The sequence below is a fragment of the Bactrocera oleae genome, chromosome 5 (assembly GCF_042242935.1).
Source record: "Bactrocera oleae isolate idBacOlea1 chromosome 5, idBacOlea1, whole genome shotgun sequence".
NCBI lineage: Eukaryota > Metazoa > Arthropoda > Insecta > Diptera > Tephritidae > Bactrocera > Bactrocera oleae.
In genome coordinates, this window is record NC_091539.1 from 67369457 (window position 1) to 67396760 (window position 27304).

At 33.6% G+C, this 27304-nt stretch overlaps 1 protein-coding gene across 1 annotated transcript in view; it reads right to left on the reverse strand.

Moving 5' to 3' along the window:
* Positions 1-2261: 2261 nt before the first annotated feature.
* Positions 2262-27304, reverse strand: part of LOC106621586 (chondroadherin) — an 87783-nt gene continuing 62740 nt past the window's right edge. The window contains exons 2-3 of the mRNA XM_036362446.2: positions 9301-9749; positions 2262-3635 (exon numbers count right to left, since the gene is read on the reverse strand). Of these exons, the coding sequence (XP_036218339.2) occupies positions 2472-3635; positions 9301-9417 (1281 nt within the window). The 5' untranslated portion in view covers positions 9418-9749 and the 3' untranslated portion in view covers positions 2262-2471. The remainder of the gene's footprint in view (positions 3636-9300; positions 9750-27304) is intronic.

The following is a 27304-nucleotide window of genomic DNA, read 5'->3' on the forward strand; positions in this document are numbered from 1 at the left end:
TTCTCTTCCTACGGTTAGGAAGGGAATTGCACGCAAATTATTTTGAAAATATGGATTTTTAAAATTTTTTTTGGAATTAAAAAATGTTACCAGTCTGAATTATTTTATGGAAATATTTCTTTGGAAAAGAAAATAAATTTAAGAAAATCATTATACTTCAGCTCTACGGCAATTTTTACCTTAAGAAATTCTTAACTAAACGCCAAAAGCCGCAAATCAATTCACATAATTACTCAGTAAAAAATTTGCTTCGATATCCAAACGAGTTTTGATTGTCGTAGTGTTGGTATTTGCATGTGCAATTGGTTAATGAAAGAAAGTAAGAAAGAGAAACAGTGGCATGAAAGAAGCTATAGACTGGTTATATGCTGGTACTTGTGCTTCTACTCCAAACTTCGATTTTTAGTAAAAAAAAATTTCAAAAAAGCTCAGCTGAAAAAAGTTTTGGTAAATAGTTGCCAACTGTTTCAAAAACTAAAATACTATAAACTGCGGTCACTATTTATATAAGTTCTTATAACTGAAAAGTTGCTATTAAATTATTTACTCATTGCTTATATTAAATACTTAAATTCGAATGATAGAACTATTTGGTGTTATAAATAATAAAATGTCTTACACAGTTTCAGACATAAAATTTTGCTGTCATGCTAATGAAAATAGCTACTTAGTTAACATGTGCCTAAATGTATACTATGTTTTTTTGTTTATTGTATAAATAACTGAAAGGTTACCTATATTTAGGGTTATTTAACCATGGAGACAATTTCCAATCATTCATAACTCAGAGAAACCGTATAACTTGTTTGACTATCAGCAATTGGTGTTAATATGTTATAAGGGAAAAAGTAAAAGTTTTCTGTTAAGATTCACGAACAAGAGTAAAGCTTGTAAACTAACTACATTAAATTTTACATTGTGAAAATAAAATTTCTTTTAAATAATAATAAAAATGTTAGTGTTTCAGATTTCGCTAATAAGGTCTAGAGTCAATTACCCAAACCACTGTTTCACTTCATTAAAAACTACTCTTCTCAGCTATATCCATTGTAATCTTCTTCTTTGCAACAAATATTAAAAATTGTTTTGATATATAAGCTTTCGGTATGGACTCCATACTCTAATATAGATAGATAAATCGTTAATGTTTTCAGAAAAAAATGTTCGAACAATATATAAGAAAATAGTTCTCTTATATCTTTTTTTGATTTCGTAAATAGACCAAAATTATACTATTTGTGATAATTGAGTACTTTATATCCAATTTGAGGCCATGTGATATTCAGACGTTTGTTTAATCATTAAAATGATGATGCATTATAGTTTTATATCGTTACTATATTTTACATAGCTAAAATCTGAAATTTTTTTAAAAAGAGTTGTCTTGTGATTTTAAATGGAGTTGCCACCTGTGCGAATAAGAAAAATTTTACCAATCTGCAAAAAGAAATTATTTGGGGTATTTGAAAAATATAATTAAAAACACTGAGTACAAAAACTTTGTGAGCAGGGTTGCCACTTATGTAAAATTTTTCAATTCAATACGGTTTTTAAATCATCAAAAAAATCTCTATAGATGTAACGAGAAGCGGAAATGATATATTTAATAATTTTATTAAAATATTTTTGAAATAAAATAAAATTTCGAAACTATATAATTATTTTTAAATAATATACTGTACTTTATTAACATGTGGAGAAATTTAGGAGTGCTTTCAAAATTTTTTTATTTATATAAATTCAAGGCTGCCATATGTTAGTATTTTTTATTGAAAAGTATATTTGTTAGAACTCTTCAATGATGCACAAAATGTTTAATAAATAAAAATAGTATACGCAAAAAAAAAATCAAAAAAATTGTTATAAAATACAAGTTCTCAAAACTATGGTTGCCATAGGTAATCAAATTTAGCAATTTATTAAAATTTTTATATAATAAATATTAGTACATATAATAAATAACAATTAAAGTGGAAAAAAATTATAGTGAATGGAAAAAGTAAGAGGACTTATTAGCTCACCCTATATATACCTTATATATATATAAATACAATTAAAGTGATATTTATATTCTGAATATAGAAAAAAAAAACTCTTTTTATTTTTAAACTAAAGTAAAAAAAATCGTAATACTGTACGCAGTAGTCTAGCTCTTTTATTACTTTTTTTTAACTTTTTTAAAGATTATTTATTTATCACTAACATGAAATACCTAAACTAAATGAGCAATTTATGATAATTAGTTGTGGCATTTCCCTTAAGCTTAGCAATTATTAATTAGTTATATCATGCTAGACGCACCGTGCGCCGCTACTTAAACAATAGATCTCAGTACTTACTTACATAATTTGCCATCAATTCGCCGCAAATTGACGCATAATAAAATTTGCCATAATTACACGTACTTAAATGTATGTTTGTATATCACTAAAAGTGTAGCCTCCTACGTTGTCTCTACCACCGCCATGGATTCATCTAGCGATGAGATGCCAACGGCGCCGCCGACCACGCGAACCACGCACACGATACTGCCACAACAACATCAGCTGTTGTGAGAGTGTGCGTAAGATGCGAAGCTCAATTGTCGCCGCCGCGATGAGCAAGGTCACATTCACACTCAGCGCCATCGACGCGGCGGACGAGCCGAGATTGCCCTTCGTCAGCTGATCTTGACAGCGACCAATCGAATCGATGTCCAGCTCAGCCATAGCGCGACCGTTCACATCCAGCGGCGAAATGCAGTAGTTCTTCAGCAGAAATTCGCTAAGATTGTGGGCACCTTCGACAAGTGGTCCATCGAGTAGCGTGTGTATGTGACAGCCGCAGGGAAAATGATTGTTCACCAGTTCCAGCTGTGAGACACCATCGATGATTATGGAGTTGGGATCGGGCGTCTCCAACACATGATTGCCGTGAAACTTTAGCAATTTTATATCCGCTGTGTAGGTAAAGTTAAGTTCTTCAATCAAATCGATTTTGTTGTTCAATATCTGTAGTTTGTCCACCTGCGATAGACCGGTGAAAGCGTCGGCGCATATGATGCCCAAATCAGACTCTTGCAACGTCAGCAGCAGCACATTTGTCAGGCCGCGGAAGGTGTATGGCGAGAGCTCCTTCAAATCCATATACGCAAGCTTCAGCAAACCCACCGTGTCCATGCCGAGGAAGGCATCCGGCTCGATGGTGCGTATGCCGGACGGTAATATCAGATGACCGACATTGGTGAGGCTCGAGAAGGCCGAGCTGTCGATGCGTATGAGTGGATTGTTCGAAAGTAAAATCAATTTGACATTCGATGTGCCGGCGAAGGCGTTACCCTCGATGGTCGCAATTTGATTGTGGCTCAGCAATATGGTCGATAGATTTTGCAGACCAGCAAATGCGAACTGCGCGACAGTCTGCAACGGCGTGTACTGTATGGAGAGCTCTTTGAGACGCGGCAAACCGCGAAAGGCGAACTGTTTGATGCGCGTTATATTATTGCCGTCCAGCGAGAGCTTCTTCAGCGCGCGCAATCCGGCAAAGGAATCCGGTTTTATGACTGGGAAATTGTTTTTCGTTAATGCGAGATTCTCCACGGTTGAGGGTAATTGCCGCAATGGAATCTGCGCCAGACCGCCAGTGTTACACAGCACCTGTGGGAATAGACAAAGAATTAGTGAGTTCGAGAGCTACAGCAGTGGTCGCGTTAATAGCATAATTGTTGTGTTGTGGCTGAGTACATACTCGACGCGTATAGAAGGGCGGGACCAAAAGCGCAACGCAAAACAAACTAAACAAACAAAAGCACGAAATAGAAAGAAAACAAAAAAAAAAACGTTATATAGTGTACTCCAGGGAGCTGCGTCGCGCTTTGTATTTGCTCTGACAAGTCAAGGTGTGAACTACCGCGCTGTCGTGGCGTGGCAGTGTGCGCGTTTGCAATTGCTTTGTGCGTAACTTTGTTCTCGCCAGAAGCGCGATTTTTATTGCGAAACTGTCTGTCCGTCTGTCTGCACATTCATCCGCATATCTATTTCCACGCATCTTAATGTTCATGTTTATGTTTATGATTTTGTTTTCACAATTTCTAAACGCTTTTTTTCGTCGCCTTTGTTTTCACTTCGGCTTTCTCTTCATTTCTCAGTGTACGCTTTTGTGGCGCTTTATGGCGTTAAATGCGTTCGTGGGTAAATTGAATATGCGCCATTATTGTAGCAAATTAAATTAAATCGACTTGCGTTAGATACGCCCCTCCCATTCTACTTCTGTCTTCTATAGCGTAGAAAATTGATTATTTCTGCACACGCCTCTCTTTCTTCATTTCCCACGAATCAAATATGACACGAGAGCCTGCTGTGTAGGCGCTACATTGAAGTGCGTGCGTCTATGTCTCGTGCTCGGTGTGCTGTGTGGCGGCGCTCTATAGGTGCCCCCACTACTGCATGGGGAAGTGCCAAATCATGAGCGCCATTAAATGCGCGTGATTTTTGACTGATTTCCTTTTCAACTTATTCAACTAAATTGAATTAAATTAGACACGCATGCCAGCCAGTCGCACGCCAGGTGCTGGGGGACTGCAGTGGTGCGAAAGTAAATTTCACATTCCCGGCGTTGAATGAATATAAAGTTGACTTTTATGGTCGAATTTCATTTGTTCGCACTTGTAATTGTGATGAACTCGCTTTTTGAATGTGTAAATGAAATAATGCGTTTGCAAATTTAGGTTGTGAGCTTATGTTGGAGGTTTTTGAGCTTTAAGCTGAATGTATTTAAATATTTAAATATTTAATTTAATCCATAATTGACTGGTTCTGAAGTTTTTTATTGACAAATACATACTTAGGTTTCAGAGCAACCAAAAATTTGGGAAACTCTGAAAACTGGAACTAAGTGTTCGGAATTAGAACGTTTAACGCCGACTCTTTAGATAATTGTTACTCAACATTGGGCTTTTCAAAACGTTATGTTAGCATAAATTTGAGAAAAAAGCTCTCCTCAGCGATCGAAGCAGATCAGAGGCTGAAAATATGTGGAAATAATAACTGTGTGAAATTCTACAAATTTGATAAGAAAATCGACCAAAATCTGTCATTTAAAAATCACTGTAAAAATTAAAATGGCTGTTGATAAGAATGGTCTAAGCGCATTCTCTACAAAAGTTTTCTAAACTCTCTACTTTTCCGGGTAGAAATCTTGTAGTATTAACTTATTGTAGAAGCTTTACGAGCAGCAATTTAGGTTCATTACTAAACCCTAATATCATAAACAATAAAACTACAGTAAAAACAAGCCACTAACAAAAAAACAAAAAAAAAAAAATCCAACAAGTACTATTATACCGTCTTAGCCCTATTTATTGCCATACAAATATCTGTGTATTCAAAATTAACAGTTGTTTAAAAACGCGAAACCTTAAACTCGAGTTTATAAAACAAAAAAAAAAAATCGATGTTGGAGCTAAACTCTAAGTGTCTTAAACTTATCTCCGGGTCTCGATTTTGTTTTGTTATATATAAACAACTGTAAATTTTGGATCTGATATGAGTTCTCTGTTAGGTATTTATGAACTCTGAGTTTATCACATTTTTTGTTTGGAACTCAACAGGGTGTTTAAAAGTGTTGTTAATGCTAAACACCAATTAAACTCTAGTTTGTGGAACAGTATGAATATATTATTATGTAATCTAGTGTTCAAAGGGAGTTAAATTACATTTCTTATGTGCTAAGCTCCGTGTTTATTAATCGTGTTCAAGTCAAACACCAAAATGAGCAATAAACTCGAATGGATGGAGTAAACAACAAAAAACATGCTATTCAAAGCGAGTTGAAGAAATTTTCTTGCGTAGTGAACTCAGTGTTTTATGAGTGGTGTTTAAGCTAAACACTAAAATTGTCATTAAACTCTGGCTTATGGTGCAGCATGTGCTCATTATACTGTGCTGTGCCGACTTATTTTCTATAATCATATTTTATGATTTCGATTATTTAAATTTATTTCGTAAAATACTCAGTACTTTCGCATGCGAACAGTAAACTGAAATCTAAATTCTCTTCACCCATTTTCCCCCATTTTCCTCTAACACCCGTTATTAGTTTTCATATTTTTTGCATATCATCTTTGCAATTCTTACACTTCACTGCCATTTCGCTAACAATTTTATTAGAACAATAATTGCAAGTTTCATGTCGCGTCATCATTGTTGAAAAATGGAACGCCAAGCGAAAGCACGCAGTCTCGCAGAAGTGCAGAAGAATAGGAATGTTTGACGCAACCAACTGATTGTGGAGGCAAGCGTCGCACTATACACACAGCAAATGCGAAGCTGAAGCCACAGCAAGGAGCAGCGCTTTGGCTTCACAGTGGGGAATTGACCATATAATAAAGCGACGCAAAGGGCTGAAGCCAAGGCGACTCATTTGCCAGTTGCATCTCATGACGCATCACTGAGCGTGCGGGTTGATCTGTCTTTAGCCGCAACCACCAACCCATATTTAATCTGGAATAATGAAATTACTTAAATTTTCCAATTTACTAGCAATTCGTAAGCGTAAACGTATTGAGGTCTTCCTCGAGTGGCGCTAAAGATGATTTGGAGGGTATGAGTGCCAGCCATAAGCGATTTCCAACAACTATTTCCAAGTGGGTGTGTGTAAATGTCAGCGCCATGCCAGACAACAATGAGCGAACGCGGCGGTTGCCATTGGGGACGCGTTCTATTAGTGTCTTCTCCACGGGCTTGATTTTTATGAAGACAAAAAGCAGCAAGCTGCATGGAGTGGATAAATCAGAAACCGCTGGCGAATTGAAATCACGGAAATAAGCATTTTCTTGCCATGCTGGTTAAGGGAGAGGAAAAAATGAGAATCATTTGAAAAGCAAATAAAAAGCAAAAAGGCACGAGACACAAACACTGCGAATGCAGAATCTTTGTTAATATACTAGTTTTCTTTTCAGCCACTTGGTATTGCTTTACTTGTACGTGCGTTCAGATGATTCGAAAAAATTGTTGTTGCCTTTGAGATAGCTTAAATCTACACTGTCTTATAACATTTGCTCTTAATGCAGTTGCGTAATATTTTCTTAGTTCCGTCTTCTATATTTTCGAATTTTACTAAATTAAAAATGTTCTAGCTTGATAAGCTAGCAAAAAAATTTTATTTGTGAATCTAAGCTAGATGCAGTTATTTCTCGCTAGAAGTCTAGAAGTCGAAGTGTACAAAGCCTTTGAATACATTGAAGTTTGAAAATGAAAACACGACCACCAACTTAAAAGCAACACTGTCATGCGCAAAAAATCGATATTCGATACATTCTTTTTAAGAATAACGGCTGAGCTGAGGGTTATACTTATATTATAGATTGATTATTTGTATTTCGAGATTAATCTGAGAAACTTGAAAAAATTTCAAATTTTATACAAATTTGATTATAGATAGATATAAACTTTCATATATCGATACTTCAATAGTAGCAATACAATTTCTGTGATAAATTAGGCTGATTTATAGCCAAGGCTCATGTGATCCATTAACTGGTTTGATCTATTAAGTGAAAATTAAATAACTCATTCGTGAGAAAGAGCTGGGATAGCCTTCATTCGCTAGATTATTGAACAGTTTTGACTTTTACTTAATTTGGCATTATTTCCAAACCCAAAAAATTAAGATGCAAATATATTTTTTTATTGCAACCGCTAATCCCCTAATTCGTTCCTTCGTTCCTTCGTTTCTCTTCCCCTCGATTATTCGCATTTTATCAATAATCGCGTGATTTTTGAATTATTATCTCCTTTAAATTAGTTACTTTACGTGCGCCACCCTTTTCCCACTTCCTGGACTCATAATTTTTTCGCGATTTTCAATTCTTTTCAATCCGCTTTGCCTTTTTGCTAATTTCTGTGTAAAATTCTGTTTTATTATTATTTTTTGTTTTTGTTGCATTATTATTGTTGTTGGTTGCCTCTGTTGGACTCTGCTGCTTTGGATGTCTGCATTAATGAATTTACTGTTGTGTGGCATGTTTCTGTCTGCTGTTGACAACACTTTAGTCGCTGCCATTGCCACTAATTTCTTATTTTCCATTGTTGTCTTTATAGTTGCTTTGTGAACTGCAACTTGCAGTTACATTTTTGGTATAGTTGTTACGTTTTTAGTGGGTCCTTATTATTTTGCGCCACCATTCACTTTACTTTACTTAACGGAAATCTTTTGCTCTGTTTTTGAGCTCTATAGTCTTGAAAGTCGGTCTGCATTAATTTGCTTGTGTTGTTTTTGCATTTCGCTGATTTGATTTTCCATATTTTAATAGCACAATGCTGGCTAGATTTTTTTTTTTATAAAAAGAGTTGTGTTCATGCTAATTAAAAGCATGCTATATTTGGGTTTTAGTCGCTTTGCGACTTTGTAATTTGTATGAGAAGTCTTATGTCTGAATATCATTGCCCTATATATTGTCTTCATTAGTCAGATAATTCCCTTAACAAGCTGTACTTAAAATATTACCACATCATCATGGTCATTATATTATGAGAACGTTTAACAGGGTCGTAAGTAACGGTATACACTTCACAAGAACTTTTCTCTCGATGTTCCATATTCCGATGTTATATATCACGACAAGTTAGCCCAATACTACTACCAAGGCTACTTATACAGCTTGGATGGTTCGTTTAGAGAAAACTTTGTTTTGTCGAATTATTTTTGTATCAAAAATTTCACTTATTCCAAGATTTTTCTTCGTTTGATTGCTGGCTATCGTTATATAATCAGTTCCTTGAATTGAATTGAATTACTGCTTGCGAGTTTGCGAGGATTTTCTTTCTGTGGTAAACTTTACCTGATGAGCCTTGCTGTGGGTACACTTGTGAGGTTTAATGTACCACGTTTCTCTCAAGGCCTCTTTTATGAATCAATACTCTCTACAGAACATCGCGAAAATAATTATATGCACCATTTTTTTCTGAGATCACCCCCAGGACGAAACGTCGGAAATGCTATAAAGTAAATATATAACTTATCAGCTTGACGAGCTGAGTCGATTTAGCCATGTCAATCTGTTTGTCTGTCCGTCTCTCAATAACATTTTAAATTTAAGCGGAGACACACACCTAGCTTAGCACTTACTTCGTTATTTCAAAAATTAATATGGCTATTTTAAATAACGATGTAAAAATATAAAAGAAAAGAACAGAAAATCAACTTGTGCAAATATCAAGCCTCACCACCGTGTTCACATCCCCCCACACTCTCTGGTTTTCTTATTATTATTATTATAATTTAAATATTTTTTGTTTTTACCCTTGTGAGCCCTTTACTTACTTGTGTCTGTGATAAGCAGATGCACTCGGCTGGGCATGATTTCGATGTTTCGGACAGCTGCGAGTTCCATAAGCATTCCAGTGTAATCGCAATTATGAGGAGCCAAGAATTGCACATTTCACGGTGTGTTGAGCACGGAATGATGCCGGCACGTGCTGCACTACTACCACTACTACAAGAACAACAACAGCAACAACTGCGAATACCGTTAGACGAAGAATTGTTACACTGCTGGTATGACTCGAGCAGCGAGTAAACTACGCGCTATAACAACAACGCCACTCACAAGCACTGAGGGACTTCTGGAATGAAATTCTCACCCTTGCCTCCTTGCCCTTTTTTGCTTATTTACACCCTTCGGCGCTTCTATGCTTCTGTTACTTTGCCTTCGCTGCGTGTTTTTCTTGTTATTATTGTTGGTTATGTTGCGCTAATGAAATACTGAAGTCCTGCAATGGAACGAGAAGAGAGAAAAAAGAATACATAATAATTTTTACGCAAAAAAATGCGGTAGCAAAAAAGAGGAAAACAGCAACAACAAGTTTAAAATGTGAGAATCCGAGAATATAGAGGCAGATTGAATTATATGAGAGCGAAAATACGCAAGAGGATTTTCATAATTTTGTGCTCGATGTTTTTTCGTACAATATTTTATTATTATTTATGTTGTTGTTGTTTTTTTTTTTTTATTTCACGGCGGTTGGTCATCACTTCATCGTTTTTACGAAGCAACAATGTGTCCGAGTAATTTTCGGTTGGCACGCAATGTGAGGCTACTTGCAACGTCAGGAATTTGCAGCCAACTGAAAAACGTGCGGACAACAACAAAAACAAATGTCAGCGAAAAGACTGCTAAGAATTAGCGAAATCCCACAAAAAACGACAACAACAATGCCAACAACTGCAGCAGGTACTGTTGTTATGTGTATGTGTGTATTGTGGCTATAGTGTTGTGGCGTTAGGGTGCAACAACAAGCAGTCGAGATTTAATTAATGACATTTTGTTGCACACAATTCTTGGATTACGTTGTTAGTGCCTTCGTTGCTTGCGGATTTTCGTTTGCTCATTTGTTCTTGTTTTTTTGGGGGTTTGCTACTAAAACTTATCGGTATATATTTAAGGATTTCTGCGAGTTTATATGTACATATTAGGGTTTATGCTTTGGAGGGTACCAGTTAGCTGCTTATTGTGGCATGAAAAAATATCTTAGTTTTTGTCAATATACACACAAAAAAGTCTTAATTTTATTATTAAATTTATAACAGCGCTACCAGATTATCTGTAAATTGTTGAAGTATATATTAATGATAGTATTCATAAAAAAAAATTTTGTAATTTTTATTTTGTACGTGTATATGTGTATTTGGGTGTTCGTTATTTTTTAAGTTGTTTGTTTATTTTTAATTTTTTTCGTGAAAACATTCTTTTAAATGTTACAGCACATCAAATGTACTGAGCATTCATACAAGTAATATATACATTCTCTGTTGCTCATACGTCATGGCGTACCATATGAATACAGTTTATTTGATGTATAATGTTAACTGCGTATAATTTTTAAAGGAAAGAACCATCTTTCTCGGCAATATACTATTAACTGGGTATATAATAGACACCCAAATGTATATATTCTAAAAGTTTATGGTTTTATATTCTCTATATACCTCTAAAAAATGTATATCATATAAATAGAGTTGCCAGCTAACCATATAAAAAATTATATATTTTGTTGTTTCATAAAGTACACCCAGTAATGCAAAAAAACACATCGTTATAGAGTTGTCTTACGAATATATCTTTGCATGGGATTTTTTAATTGTTATTGAAACATCAAAAATTTTTTGGACGCCATTTATATCATTATTCTAACAGTGAATTATTTTCATAAGTATGATATTTTTTTATATTTTAAGTTTTAAACAGCTGAACATTTTTCTAAAAACTAGTTTAATATAACATTTTGAAAGCTCATAGAATTTCATTTTGGTAGTAGCGGTGCTACGATCTGATGTTTAAATTTTTATATAACTATTGCAATGGGAATTAGGGTTAATATGAGCAGAACGAATTTTATATGCTGCTAACCTACTTTTCAATACATAAGAAATGCTAACGGTAAAATAACTTTCTAATTACAAAAGCATTAAAGCAATGAGATTCCTCGCCATCCACATTCCAACCAAAATCCATACATACACACATATATAGTTATATATACGCACACAATTAGGAATTATTTTCATTCAAAGAACGCAATTTCACACACAATAACAACTACAACATCTAATAGACTCTCCTCGCTACTTATTTATTTATTTCATTGCAAAACAAGTCGAGTAAAAATAAAAACCACAACAACAAAGTAAATGAAACAAGCTCCATTTGAACTCAACTCAAATTGCTATTTCCATTGGCAATGCTGTACAACTCGGTAAGCTTTTATTAGCCGCCTAATGTGGACTTAAAGGATTCGCATTTTAGAACATTAAAAAATCACAATAGGAAAATGGAAGCTGCGGGGCAATAAAAGGTAAAACTACACACCGCCCAACGTAAAGGAGAAAAAGGTAAATGCCGACTTAATGCAAAGGGCAGCTGTGACTCGTAATTTCCCGAAACTGTGAGGAGGGAGTCGAGCTGGGTAGGCGGTTAGGTATAGTACGGCTGCATGAAAGCTAAAATGGGAAAATGCTACTAATAGCAACCACAACAAAAAGTGGGAAAATGATATTAATAGCAACAACAACAACAAACATGGAAAAATTATACTAATACCAGCAACAGCAGCAACGTATGCTGTAAATTGGTAACAAGGGCATTACAAATTGAGTATAAAATGCCTGCCGGCCAGTTGGACGAATCTTCTGCACGAAAAATATAGGTAAATCATTTGAGCAGTGAAGCACATGCCATTTGTACACTAAATACATGTATGTGCAGCATACTTGTAAAACAAAAATATTATATACCTATAAAAAAATAAATTTTTTTGTAGCTGGTATATATGTATGTATGTATATTCATATGCTCTACTATATTTTATCACAACATTTTCTGCTTATGGTTACCAATTATTTTTGAAAATAAAGTTAATAAAAATGAATGAGACACATAAAAAAAAATATTTTTTCAGATGTTAATTTCAAGTAGTTGCCACCTTCTAAATAATTAATACAAGCAAATAAATTATTATTTCAATACTTCGAAAATGTTATACTAAAATCAAAGAAAATTTGTAAAAATCGTGTTTATTAAGTTACTTTTTCTGGTGTTGCCATTTATTAAAAAAATATATTTAAGAACAATTTTACTGAGGCTTAGCTTTTAATGGATTGCAAAAGTACATGCAAATGGTCTCTTACATTTTATTAGAAAAATTTCTTCATAGGATTATCATTCATTTTTGAAATTAGAGGTTAACCAATTAAATTTATATGTTAATAAAATAAATAAAATTTAATGGCAAACACCTAAAAAAATACTTTTTATCTGTTAATTTAACGGAGTTGCCACGTTCTAAAAAATGTATACATGTAAATAAAACATTTATACATTTTGAAAAAATTATAGAAAATTAAAGAGAATGTGTGAAAATCGTGTTAATGTAGTTCGCTTGGTTTTTGGACTTGACATTTATTAAAAAAATATTATATGTTTCAAGAAAGTTTTATTGAAATTTAGCTCTCTCTAAATCACGAAAGTAGTGATTTAGATTTTTTCGAAACAATTTGCGCAAAAGTTCGTATGGCTTTTAGAGTTGCCACTTATTAAAAAATATGTTTTAAAAAATTTTTTGGTTTATTACTTTAGGCTTGGATTGGAATTAAACAAAAACTTCAATTTTCGTTTTAAAATTATTTAAAACCATTTTGTAGCGTTTCAACAGCCTTACCATACAGTCTGCAAGTGCAAAATTTACCAATGCTTCGGTTAAATGAAAATATTACTATATTATAGTTTACAGAAATGAAGTTAGGCGTTACAATTAATTTTCAATGGAGTTGACACGTATGTGGATTTTTTTATGTATTCATTCATTGTTAGATATAATTTATAGGGAAATTACAATAAAGTGTGTAATTCTTCAGCACAGCAAATTTGTTTTGCAAATAATTGCCATTGAATACATATAGTAAATAAAATGAAACATAATATTTAAAAGAAATATGGTAATATTTTCAGAAAAATATTTTAAAATATATATTATATGAAATGATTTTGATAAGTGAAATTTTCAGAAATAATTTTGAGAACAAAATTTGTATTTGAATAGTTAAATGCATATAAAAACATTAATTTGTTTAAGATAAGAATGAGTTGCCGTATAACAATAAATACATACATGACATATAAAAATAATAATTCGTTTTAAATATTTTTGGTAGGAATTAATTTAATATTTATTAATTAAATATTAATTATTTTCAATCATTTTGAATTTATTCTTCATTTGGAATAAATTCGGCTTGCATTAAACTATTTTTACCTTGAAGTAATGTGTATAGAGTTGCCATTTAGAAAAATTTACAGCGACTTTGATTACAAAGAGTTAGAGTGAGCTCTGGTAAATAATATTACAAAAAATAAATATTTTATTTCAATAGGGTTGCCACTTAATTTTATTTGAAACATTTATTTAATTAATAAATTTTATTGTGGGTTCAAGAGTAAGATTTATGTTATTTTTCATACCGAATTTGTTTTTTATAAGTATATCAACAGGGTTGCCATTTACTTTAATTTTAAATATTTTTATAGAAGAATCAATTTTATTGCGCACTCAAAAGTAAGATTTGGACCACTTTTCTTGCCGAAAAATAAAAAATATACTCATGACAATATACAGTGGGTTGCCACTTAATTTGATTTGAAATATTATATTAAATTAATAACTTGTATACTTATATTTATTTTCCTCTTAAAACATTTTCAGTAGTGTTGCCACCTTTTTTAACAAAAAAATATCAAAAGACTTCAGATGTAAACAATATATATTCACGTATGGATACATAGACTGGTATGTACATATGTATACTATTTATTTACCATGCATCACATATCACGTATCTATGCTTGTGCAATATATACATTTCAGTTTTTTAATATACGCCAGCTAACCATTAGTACGGTGTAAATATTAAATAGCTGAGATTATAAATAAATCCGCTTACACTGCACTGCACTTCTTTCGTTTTTATGTCCTTTGCAACACTTTACACATAGCCGAGCAATATTTCTGTTTTTCACTTTCGTGCGCTGTCGCAGTAATTCCCGGCTTGTGTGTCCTTATTGCATTTGCTCCGCAGCTCTTTCTTACACACATACACACTTTCTTTCTCTCTAACTCTCTGCACATTTCTTTTATTCCGTTCGAGCATACTGCCAACGGTGCAGTTGACCATTTTGGCCACATGCAGCGCAGTGTCGCATAAAATTGTTGCCATCACACACGTACACAATCACACATAAACATATGTATTTGTAAAAATATGAATTTAGCTGTGCGCTGTGTGGCTGCATTCACCATTCCGTTTGTTATTATTAAGTGTGCGCAAAACTGGAAGCATACTTTTGGGCGGTCAAGCACACTAGTGCTAGTTTAAGCCGCAAGTGTGTCGGTGTGTTGTTGTCCTTGCACTGCATTGTAAGTTTACCTGTGGAGAGACACCCTTTCCTAGCTTTCGCTAGCTTTAACCCTCCTCTACCCTACTCCCCCCCCATATAATCATCATCACCGTCATCAGCATCCTGGATTTGTTAATACCCTCCGTTATTTCCGAATGCTCCGCACGCTGCGGCTCCCTTCTAAATGACGCTCTAATAATGGGTTTTACGGCTTTCATTTGCAGCAGATGTTGCTCGCCGGTATTTCGTTGCTGCCTTGTTTATTTTTATTTGCGCAACACACACACACATACATACAGTGGATACATCATGCTTGTGTGTGTGGAGTGAAGCAGCTAACAAGTACATTGGCCAGCAAAACAAGCATAATCACAAATATTTGCAAGGGGGCCACCTGTGCAACGGAAGCGGGTGGCATGTTGCATGCACATTAATGCATACACACACATTTGCTTATGAGTAAGTATGTGCGATTGCAATAGAAACCCGTTATTATGCGCCCATTAGTAGTGACCATTTTGGTTCCGTCCGGTTTTGTTGTTTTTAGATTTGTTGCTTTTTTCTAACAATTCTGCGTTTGTGCTTCGGCAGCGTTTGCATGTACTTGAAACTTAAAACATTGATCTTGATGTTTTTTGCTTTGGAAAATTCGTTAGATGTCGGCAGAAGAAGTGTTTGGGAACTCCTGACTTAATTTGTCTGTTTTCTTTAATTTTAGTGTCGTAGTTTCTTTCGAATACCTTGAATTATTATGAAAACCAGTCTTCAACAAGGCAGGGGCAGGTCATCAGACTATCCATAGCTTACTGACATTGAGATTTGTTTCTTTTCCGAGTTCTTATAAATGTTAAAAGCAACAGAAAGCTTCTTATGATCTGTAAAAACGAACTGTAACCTTTTCTTTAATGTATAAGTCAAAAATTTAATGAGTTAAATAATAATATGTTGCCCGTGTTGAAGTATGATTCAATGCTTAAGGCCATGCGGTTCATGATTGACCAGACTGGGCGTCATTGGTATTACACTCGACCTTTTTAATCAACTCGGGCTAAATTGGCAAAGTGATCGAAAAAGGGGATCCACATAACAAAATATAATAATAGACTAGTGGTTCTGCGGCGAAATTCATCGATGCATCAAAAGGTGAAATAGAAACACGAGCAGGATTCTTTAATAGCAATGCATATGCCGAAGGTAGCTTCAATTTAAATGACTACAATGTAGGCATTCACCGAAATATTCTGGCGCTTCTGCGCCTCCCTCTTCAAACAACGAACCAAATAGTGACATGAAGCTTAATAAAAGACAGGGTTCATATTATATAATAATGAAGCCCATTTAAAGGCTAAAAATTACTTCAGAGTCTTTAATATGTTATAATACAATAGTAAGTTATGTTACTCATACGCCCGGCGGTCTATATTGGTTAATACTTAATACAAATGCGTTAAATTTAACTTCAACTTTTGTGTGAGGTTTCTTGTGTTGTGTGTGGTTCTTTTAGATGATTTTTGAATGCAGTTATATTTTTTTTATATATATGTAGTTATAATTAAGAATAAATAAATGTTGCTTTTAAGAAAATAAATCGACTATTACATACACTTTTTTAAATGAGTTCAGTAATATTTTATAGCTGGTTTTTGCTATATTGACTGCTTTTCTGTAAATGACTTTAACATCACTTAGTTCGACAGTTTACATCGTTGCAGCACTTTTTCTGTATTTTTGTCTGTAAATAGTATTTGTATACATGTATATGTGTAAAAGTTGTCTGTCCATCTTTGGTGATCATTTTGTAGCAGTTCAGGAAATGAATATTATTAAAAATTTATGCTGACATTTTGTTGGACCAACGCGCACACGCTCACACGACAACAGCGAAGAGAGCACAAACAAGAACAAAAATAAAACGGGACGAAGTTATATGACGAGGTGGAGTGATAAGTCTGTGTAAAATAGTTTACTTAATACAAAACTAAAATAATTTATTTTAATTTTTTGAAGAACATGAGAACTCTAATATTTAAGTGCTGTGGTATACGCGTCTTCAATTTTGTTACGAGCTGTCTCGTTTCTTGTTCAAGTTTCTTACATTGCCGGTTTTTTGTTTTGAAATTCTAAAGAACTATAGTTAGAAAGGGACGGTCATAGCACACAAAAACAATCACTTTATACTCACAACTAACGGAATACAAAAAAATACGGTATTGCATTTCGAGTTTTTATGATAGAAATTCTAAAACCCATGCACTTATTCGACTGCCTTCGTCGATGTATTGATGACTGCAGCAGACAACCTTCCTCCAACTGCAAGTTCATGCACTAACACGTATGTATGGCTGCATATGCGCGCATTTATGTGAGTGTGTGTTGGTGCGGGGATGCGCTCCCGCCTGAGCTGCAACTTGACTGCCGCCAGTCATGCAGCACTAATAGTTTTTAATTTTTAATCGCTTATAAAGTAAATGTTATTTTGTCGCCATTTTGGGACCAGCGTTTGAACACAGCGCAACGCCGCCCTGCCAACGTGTCTCTGTATATGTGTGTGCCTTTTATGGCCAAATGTAAGAGTGGCGAGGCAAGCCCGGTGGTTGGCTGAGCGTTAATTGTGCTGACATTGTTGTAATCAATTATTTAACGGTTTATAAGATGCTAATGAATCGTTGTGCTGGGAAATGGTGCTTTGTGTGAGTTTAAAAGAGCGTAATGTCAGCCGAATGATGCTGCTGGGAAGCTTAAAGGGATTATGTGGAAAATTGTTTGTTGATTAAATGATGTTCACTTTCACAAATATGTCAATAGTTGCGAGGAAGCTGGGCGAGTGTGTATTTGGACAGCTTCTAAAGTTGCGAATTTGAAGTAATTAAATATTTTGGTGAGTCAATAAGATGACTGCTTGCCTAACAGTACCTAGATAAGCGAATTTGCCTTATATGAAGTTATATGAACAGTCGTGGAGAGTTTTTCCCATCGCTCTTGTAATCACCAAAACGACTGTGCTGTAGTGTGTAAATCAAAATCAATCTTAATGCTTAGCTATTACAGTTGTTTGGACAGTTTTCTTAACACAGTATCTTTATTTGATGGTAATTTATTTGTTCAATTTTTATAACGACAGACAAAAGTTATTAATTTACAGGATTTTATTGTACCAACAGGGCGTATGAGTAACGCAAACTTCTAGAATAGATTTCTCACTTTGTAGATTGCATTTATTAAGCATAAAAAAATTTTAAATCATGTAATCGCTACTCTCGCTTATACAAAAATCTATTCTCGGTTCACCAATCAGCTAAACGAGTTAATAAAATTTAAACTGAAGCATAAACTTTCACTTAACTAACTAACTAACGAAAAAACCAAAGACACTTTAAAACCGCGTAAATTCTATATTTCAATTCATACACAAACCATTTCATCAGAAAACAAAAAAAGCCGTAAAATCGATAGTTTACTCGTTAGTACATATAAGACTCATATAGCTAATTGCTCGCAGCCCTTAGCAATTGGGTCAGTATTTAGCATACACAACCGCACATAGATAAATTCACACTTCGATTGACCCGAAAGCCAACGCCAATATTGGCCACATAATCCATTGTAGTTTAAACAAAACGAACCCATACGGACGAATCGAACATATTTTGGAGGAATTAATGCAATCACCGAAGCGGTGAATCCATTACATACGATAGAGAATAGCAACATGTAATATGTGTATGTATATATATGGACAAAAGAGTGCCGATAAGCAAACAGAAGAGGAGATATGAGAAAGAAATAAAGTTTCCAACTAAAACAGCGTGCCATGAAATATATAGATATTGCTACATACATACAAGCACCTAGTATATGTAGTTATGTATATAACTATAACTATTGGGTGTCTGCGCATAAGTGCTGCCAGTCGTGTTGCACAGCTTGAGGCCAATTGCAGTGAAAATGCGTAAAAGCAAAATCAAATCTTTTTTGAATGTGAATTTGGCTGAGCGTTCTAACCTTGTGTGTGTGTGAGTGTGTAGTGAGTATCCATGCTGGTTGCTGGCGTCTAACAAAGTGCCCCGGGTGTTGCATCACCTGCATGTAGGTGGCATTTCATGTGAACGCTTGCAAATTTCAAGCGCTGCGGTGCCTGTGCTCTGTACTCGGGTGCCATATGCGCAGCACTAACTATCAGCACGGCCTCATACAATTTTCGCATGGGCGCATAACACGAGAGTGAAAACCGCCGTTGGCTCATTTGGTTATCGCACGCATACAATGGCCAAATGAAATCGTATTACCAGATCGAACACTGACAGAGCGGTGAAGATATCCGCGCATTTCTGCAATGCAAAGAGTTGCATGCGATAATCAGGCAGAAAATGGCACTACTACGAAAGTTTGATAGTAGTTGATAGACGTGATTGATAAAATTTATAATTTGGAATTTTTAATTTTAAAACTTTTTATAACAAATTATAATTGTGATTTATCGTATTTGTTTACTAAAATAAATAATTTATTTCATTCAATCTGTCTGAAGTTATGGTTTTACCCTGGAATGCTCTTAAAGATAGGTAATATTTCTATTTTCTCCAATGTGAGACTGTTGTGGGGAATTTTAGCATATATTCGTGCATATTTCTTGTTATCTAAGCTAAGTCACGCACCCAAGAATAAGTTTGGCAGCTAATTATTGTAGAATGGAAAAGATTTATAGCAAAACGAGTGTTTAGCTTTCAATTATGTTTTATTTCCGATTTGAGATTTTATTTTAGATTGTTGAGACGATTATTGATTACTCTGTGTTATTACAACATACGCTTTAACAGCCAATTTATCTAAGTCACACACCCATAATCACAAATATCCAAATTCAATATTTCTAGCAATACTTGGTGATTTCCTACCTGCAATTTCGTAGTTTCGTTTGTCGGCCGTCAAAGTCCTTTAATTTTTCTAACCTAGTTTTCATTTGTACCTGTCTGTCTGTATATATGGATACTAGTCCGTCAGTTTTTCAGATATCGCTCTGAAATTTTGGATACGCACTTTGCTCCCGATATCACCGATCAAAACGAAGTTCTTGTATGGAAAACTTATTTTTTGATAAACAGTTTACTACCCAGAAAGGCGCTATAATCTCCGAAAATATTGTTCAGGTTAGATAATCACAGCTTATAGCTAGTATAGATCAAATTTTAGATAAGGGTTTAGATAACCTTATTTATGCTATAAAAAATCAGAATTTCTTAATTAGAATAAAATTTATGTACAAATTTCGACCAAATCTAATTAGTTTGTAACTAGTTTCCGACTAGTGCAAAATATGCCAATTAATTTCATTGTCGGGTTACTTTCCAATTGCGTGTTCTCCGTTTGATGAAAACCCATAGTGTAACCAATGAACCGTTTGCTGCAGCGCTATTTCGCCACGCAGCCACTATCATTGGTTAACTCACACAAACAAATATAAAAAATTGAAGGTAGAAAGTGGAACCGCACATTTCCACATAGGCAACGCTATAAGCGCTGCCTTCCTGCATTCCGATTGAGGTGACTGTGCTGACAAGCGGTGCCACTCGGTTGTGATACTCGTGTGTGTGCACTGGTGAGTGCCACAACAAACGCACGCACATGCACGCAGGTGTTGCTGGCGGTCTTGACACAAACCGTCCAAGTGCTGCCTTGTTTGCCTTTCATTTCATCGCAATTGTGGAATGTTGCCCTAGCCACACATTCATGTGCTCACATGCGACCGCGTGTGTGTATCTGTGTGTGCGTTGGTGAATGGCATTGCCGCACATCCATTGCTTTTAGGGTTCAATCTGCTCGCTCATGCGGAAGTTTACACTCCCTGACGCACTTCCTTCCTTCCACCCTCTCTTCCGTCGTTCCTTCCTTCATTGCTTGCCTGTTTGCCTGCTTTATCCCTTCATAATGTTACTTTGTTGTTGTTCTGGCATTTGCCACCTTTTATTTCGGAAAGTATTCCTCTTCATGCGAAGTGCCTGCGCGCATGTGTGTGTGTTTTGTCAAATAACTTCGAGTAAATGTCTTTTATTTGCGGTAGTCGGTAGGCAATTGGATTAATGTCTGAATTATAGGCCTGGTGGCACCGCTGTTCAAAATCATTATTGCCCATATGTTCTGAAATTTTTGAGAGTGCAGGTATTTAACGGTAAATATATACAAGGAAATTTATTTCGTTTTATGGCTTTTCTGCTTGTTCGCATACATTTATCATATGCTTTTCCTAATGCTTGTGGCTTAGTTGGCTTTTAGTTAGAAAGGTGGCTTTGTGGGCTTTAGCAATACTTTGTGGTATGAACTGATTACACTGGAATCAATATGTTTCAATTCTAAAAGCAATGCGATTTAATTGTTTAGTTAAAAGTTTGAGTTAGTTATTCTCTTTCGTCAGAAGTACTTCTTAATCTTGGTAAAATTTATTTAGTTTCATCTTAACAAATTATTTTGTTTCTAAGCATACATTCAGGCGCATCTGCTATTATCTCATCCAAGTCATCAACCCACAATTAAGACTCTCTGAGGATCGAAAGAGTTTTGAGAGAAGTTTTAAATGACTCAAATACTCAAGAAATGTTGTTGTTGTGCCTTGTTTTAAAATTTTGTTAAATAATGCCTCAGATCTGAATGATATGCATTTTGTTTTACTTTGAAGAAATTTATGGCTATAATTTGATAATTTATTTTTTGGATAACAAAATTGATTTGTTTAAAATATTATGACTTTTTGCTTAATTATGTTGTATCAACGCGCATTTATCGATATTTCCATGGTATTTTAGCGATTATTTTTTTAATTAGTAGCAATCAAATACACGTTCACCTTTTCAAAAATAAGTACCGCTTCAAACATAAAACTATTTTCGGTAAATTTAACCAATATTTTTACGTTTTTCAGAAATATTTGTAAATGGAAAATATTTTACGATTTCCTAGCGACTTTTTGATTTATTATTTCGGTAAAACTATTAGTCCAGCTTTGCTAAAAGATTAGTTTAGAGTTCGGACAACAGACACATTTAGTTTCTGTGTAAAGTTCCAGAGAAGATATCCAAATTCAATCAGACTGATAAAGATTAATGCGGTATATGCCCAATAGAGAAAAGTATGAATCGACTAAGTCTATTTTTAGACCCATATAATTTAATGCTATGTGAAACTGTTGGATTCGAATATTAAAATATTTCAAAAGTGTCTGATATGCCATATCCAATAATACAAACATACCAGATTTCCACGAGTTTTTGAAGAGAGTTGCCGCATGCAAGGAGCACTAGTCATGTTCACCTTTATTTCGATATGTTAGTTGACAATTGATGTAACTCTTATCTTCGTATTTCATGCCAAGCCATGCTTCTTCTTATTTCAGACGTCTTGTTGTTCGTGTTTTGTAGCCACCTTGCCACCTATTTAAATTTTTCAACCAATTCACATTGAGTATTCTAATTTAGAGATATATTACAACATTATAGTGGAAAATATTTTTAGAAGGATGCTACCTGTTAAAAAATGTAAGTAAGTAAAGTTCACAACATGGAAATTAAACTTGAGTAGAACGAGAAAGCTAATAGCTGAAAATATTTCTGGGAGTGTTGCGAACTATCAAATAATTTTTTTTATAAAAGTGATAAAATTGAAAACTACAATTTGGTATGTATTGGCATCTTTTTAAACAATTTTGGTGTCTCAAAGATATGAAAAAAATTGTGGGGCAACTCTAACTTTTAAAAATAATACACTAACATTTTAAATAGATATATCAAGTAGTTTTTGAGTTACAGGCTTCTAAATACATTGCAGTCGCTCAGTTGAATCAGCTCTATGAGTTTATCTTTAAACGCGTTTCTCTCGAAACATCATTTCCTAAATTTGATTTAGTGATAACTCAGAGACAAATAATCTGAGCAATGTCAAATTTTTTCCGCATATGTTGTGTATAGTTCTCCATACAATGGCCTACAACCTAAGTTTTTTTGATCTGAACGAAAATCGAAATTTTTGCAGAAAACGTCCAAAGTTTGTGTTTCGACCGGTAAGTCATTGTATGGACAATATATTCTCGTTGAGAATTTTTTTTTAGGATTCATTCAAAACAAATCGGAATCACTTTTTAACGCCGCGTCGCATATAACTCGCAAAATATGTAATTGTTTCTTTAAAAATTGTATTATGTATTCTTAAAATATATATAAATACTTACTATATACCCTTAAAATTTTAAAACAAGTGATACAAATATATATTTTTTAAAATTCAAAATATCCAAGTGTAACCGTTCAAGTGGGTTGCCAACTGCTTAGAACTTTTACTTCTTCTTACTAAATACAATATTTGCAATGTTTTGCGAAAACTATTACTACTACCGCTGAAATGAAAATTAAAAACTAGTAAATCGAGAATGAAATGAATTCTATACAGAAGTAGTTTATTAATTTTTTGGCATTCCTCAGAGATATCTTTTATCTTAAACCATTTAATATGCACAGTTAAATATACAAATATTAACACATACTTCAAACTAAGAGTCATCTTCTAATCAGTCATCATCAGTTGAATGCGTATTTCACAGTTATATTTATGAGTGTATACATATATATTTTATTGTCACCATCTATCAAATGCACAAAGACCACTTTCCATTTGTCCTGACACTAATTTGCATATCATGCATTTTCAGTGCTTTGTGGCAACGTCTTTTGAAAAGTTGAAGAAAAGAAAAAACTCTTTCAAACCGTTACACGCATCACTCGCATCAAAATGAGATAATTTTGATATGTTTATCATTTAAATGATGGTATTGTCAACTGCAGCGAACAGCAAAGCCAAATTTAATAACTGCATTTATTATTGCAACAACAACAACTAAAACAATGCAACGATAACAATCAACAGAACGAAGCATAAAGCAAATCGCAATCAATGCAAATTAAAATCTATGCCGCTCCAATTGTTTAGCATACAATTAGGCGCATTTAAATACGGGTGGAAATTAACACACAACAGAGAGCGAGAGAGAAGACAGGGAGTAAGAAGAAAGGGAGGTGTGCTTTTGATGTGTGCTGGAAGCGGTGTACACTTGAAATGATTGTTGTTGTGTATATTGATATGTGTATATGTGTATGTATGTGCGCCAGCTGATAAGCTCAGCCGCATGAATAACGGCAAATTGAATGCAAAAATTTAAATAATTATATAAAAACTCTATGAAATATGGCCGTGTTTAATGCAATATTTTAATTTTATTAAATTACAATTACAAATTTGGATTAAAACAACAACAATATGTACATCTCTAAACAAAGAGCTGCATAGAGCAGAGTATGCTAAAGGCCGAGCGAGAGAGAAAAAAAGTGTTTGCGGTAAGTTAATAAATTTTATGCTTTCCGTTTGGCTTTTCAATTTTGTGTTTTGATTTTTGCTATATTCTCACTCACGCACACATATATGCATAGATAAACATTTATATATATATACGCATATATCCTCTTGCTCATTTTTAAGCTATAATTATGCATAAACCTCACATATTTACCGCTTAATTTGAATATTCATGCACAATTTTCCATTGCTGCGGTTACAAAACATTATAACAAATACCACACGGGAGCATCTGCCTGGCTGCGTGTGAGTGTTTATGTGTGTGTGATATGCATAATTCCAGCTAATCTCATGAAAATTTAATGAGTTTTGGTGTGCAAATTGCGGCACGAAGGGAAGTGTTGAGTTGTGAGCGTGGAAAAAAATTGCTTATAATTAATTTTATTAAATGTTATTTAACGTTTTAAAATTAAACGAAGCAGCTATCTTCATTTATGTGAGTAGAAGAAAGCGAGTAAAAAATATTTTAAGCTCTGACAATCTCTAAATTAAAAAAAAAATCTATTTTTAAAGTTATTCTATATTTTAAAGCACTTTTGTATAAGCTTTTATGTTACTGCATTTGTATAAACGCACATTTAAATACACACATACATATGCATGAGCACGAAAAAGCTGATTTTTCGCAGCGTCTGCTTGACTTTTCAAGTTTAATTAATATTGAATGCAATCAATTAGCGTTAAAAAAGTCGGCATTAAAAAGTTGCGCTTACAATACGCCATTGTGGCTAATGAATTGTATGTGTGCACATGTGTACTCTTGCTGCAAGCGTCAGCGCTTGTGCGTATTAAACATTTTCCGCCTTTTATACTTAATCATATTAATCGCATTTATCGTTTTAAGGTTCTTTTGCTTGTTAGTAAGGCTTTACAATTGTATTTACACTCACACAAACACATATGTGTATACACACAATTGAGGAAGCAAACCATATTAATAGTGCGCATAATAGCGCTTAAACATTAAGTATACGCCGTGGTGCACATGCGTTGTATGAAAGATTAAGTATTTGCCGTATGCTATGGTGGGCCAGGTTACTTGAAAAAATATATATTTTTATCGAAATATATTCAAAGCTAACTTTTAGTAAAAGAAAAACAATTTTGTAATAGTTAAACAAAATTCAAAATATTTTTCGAAAATTTGTGGAAAACGTGAAAAAAAAATTGTTTTATGGTTTAAAAAATTTTTGTGAGAAATATACATAATATTCTAAAAATGCGTAAAATGCAAGCCAAATCTTTAAAACTAAATTTCAAATTAGTTTTTGATCTCATTTATTTTTTGTTTTTAGCAAGAACTTCAATTTGAGAGTTAAAGCTATCTTCCTTCACGTGCTCACCCTAATGTCTGTACATATAGTTATATAGCATATATACTACACATACTTACATAAATATATAATTCTATTGTACATATTCATATTCATTCATATTGTTGCATCAATCAATCAGCAAATCGCTTTTCAACTTATTCAGTAATTGTAAGCATAAAGTGCTTATTGAAACAAAAAAAATCGTCAAAAAAAAAAAAAAATCCCGGCAGCTCAAGTATAATCTATTATAGCACTGAAACAATGAAAAATCATTTAAAAATTGAATAGCATTATTTATGTAACGGAAAACTGTCGAAGCTTTGGTACAAAATTTAACTCTCGTGGAATAATAAAAGGCAGACATGGCAAATTTTAAAGCTACAAATTTTTGTACTAATACACAAATTTTCAAAAGAAATTGCTTCGTGCTCTCAATTACTTATTTTAGAAAGAAACTCAATATACGAACATATCGATCAACTGCAACAATTTTCTTGCTCGAGTACAGAAAGCGCTATCGAAAGAGGCTTGAACCAATATAAATATAATTTTTTATTACGTGGTGGATTATTGGAAAGATGTAATCAAGCAAAATTTAGGTAGTTGCCACGTGTTTGAAAACTTTAGATCCAAAGTAATTGTTAAGACAAAAACAATTACAAACTGAAAATTTAATTTAAAAAAAATAACTGGCTATGAAACAAAAATAACAACAACACAACAATAACAATGCTGGGAACAAAAAATAATTTTAGTAGTTGCCATATTTTTAAAATTTGCTAATAAATTATGTTGACAAGACAAATAATATATTTGATGAACATATATATTATACGAAAAAGACACTGAATTATTCTTGAGGTAGTATTTATAGTAGGGCTGCCATCTGTTCGAAATATTTTTTTCATTTAAATTGATGAAACGCATGAAATATTGCAATGAGGTTCACCTCATAAAGTGATTTAAAAAGACTTGTAATTGAAAAGAATTGTGAAATAAGTGTGGCCAACTGTTTGAATAAACAAATTGTCACAATCTGGGCACCAAATTTATAGAACTTGAGTTTGAAAAAATTCTTGAAAAGTGTAGATTATAAAATAATATTTTTTATTTATTTTGAAATCAATGATTATGTTGTGACCGCACAAAATTTTTTATTTAATTTATATCGACATTTTTAATTAAATTAAACAGCCAAATTTCGTTTGGTTTCTTAAATTCAAAGCTGTCAAAATATTAATACTTTCTTTCAACTATTGAATATAAAATTATACTATTCAAAACTAAATTCAATAACTGCAGCTTTATTTGAGATATTTTTAATAAACTAGAAAACTACTATGATATCAATTAAGGCAAGCTTCACCAAAAAAAAAAGTTCATTAATATTGGAAGCCAATCTCATGCTTCCCCAACATCAGTACAAAATTTGGAAATGTCCAAATTTATTTTATTTTCTGCACACCAGTAACATTTTTAATTGGGTTTCACTCTATTTTAGCCTGCTCGCTTCCATTTCTGGCCACAGGAAGTGCAGTGAAGTGCATCTAAAATCACTCAAAAATGAGTCAAGGGTGGTAAATTAGGATGTAGGAAAAATGTGGGGAGTTATTTGTAGCTCTGAGAAAAGGGAACTCGATGAAAAATCGCATGCATTTTGTCTTTGTTT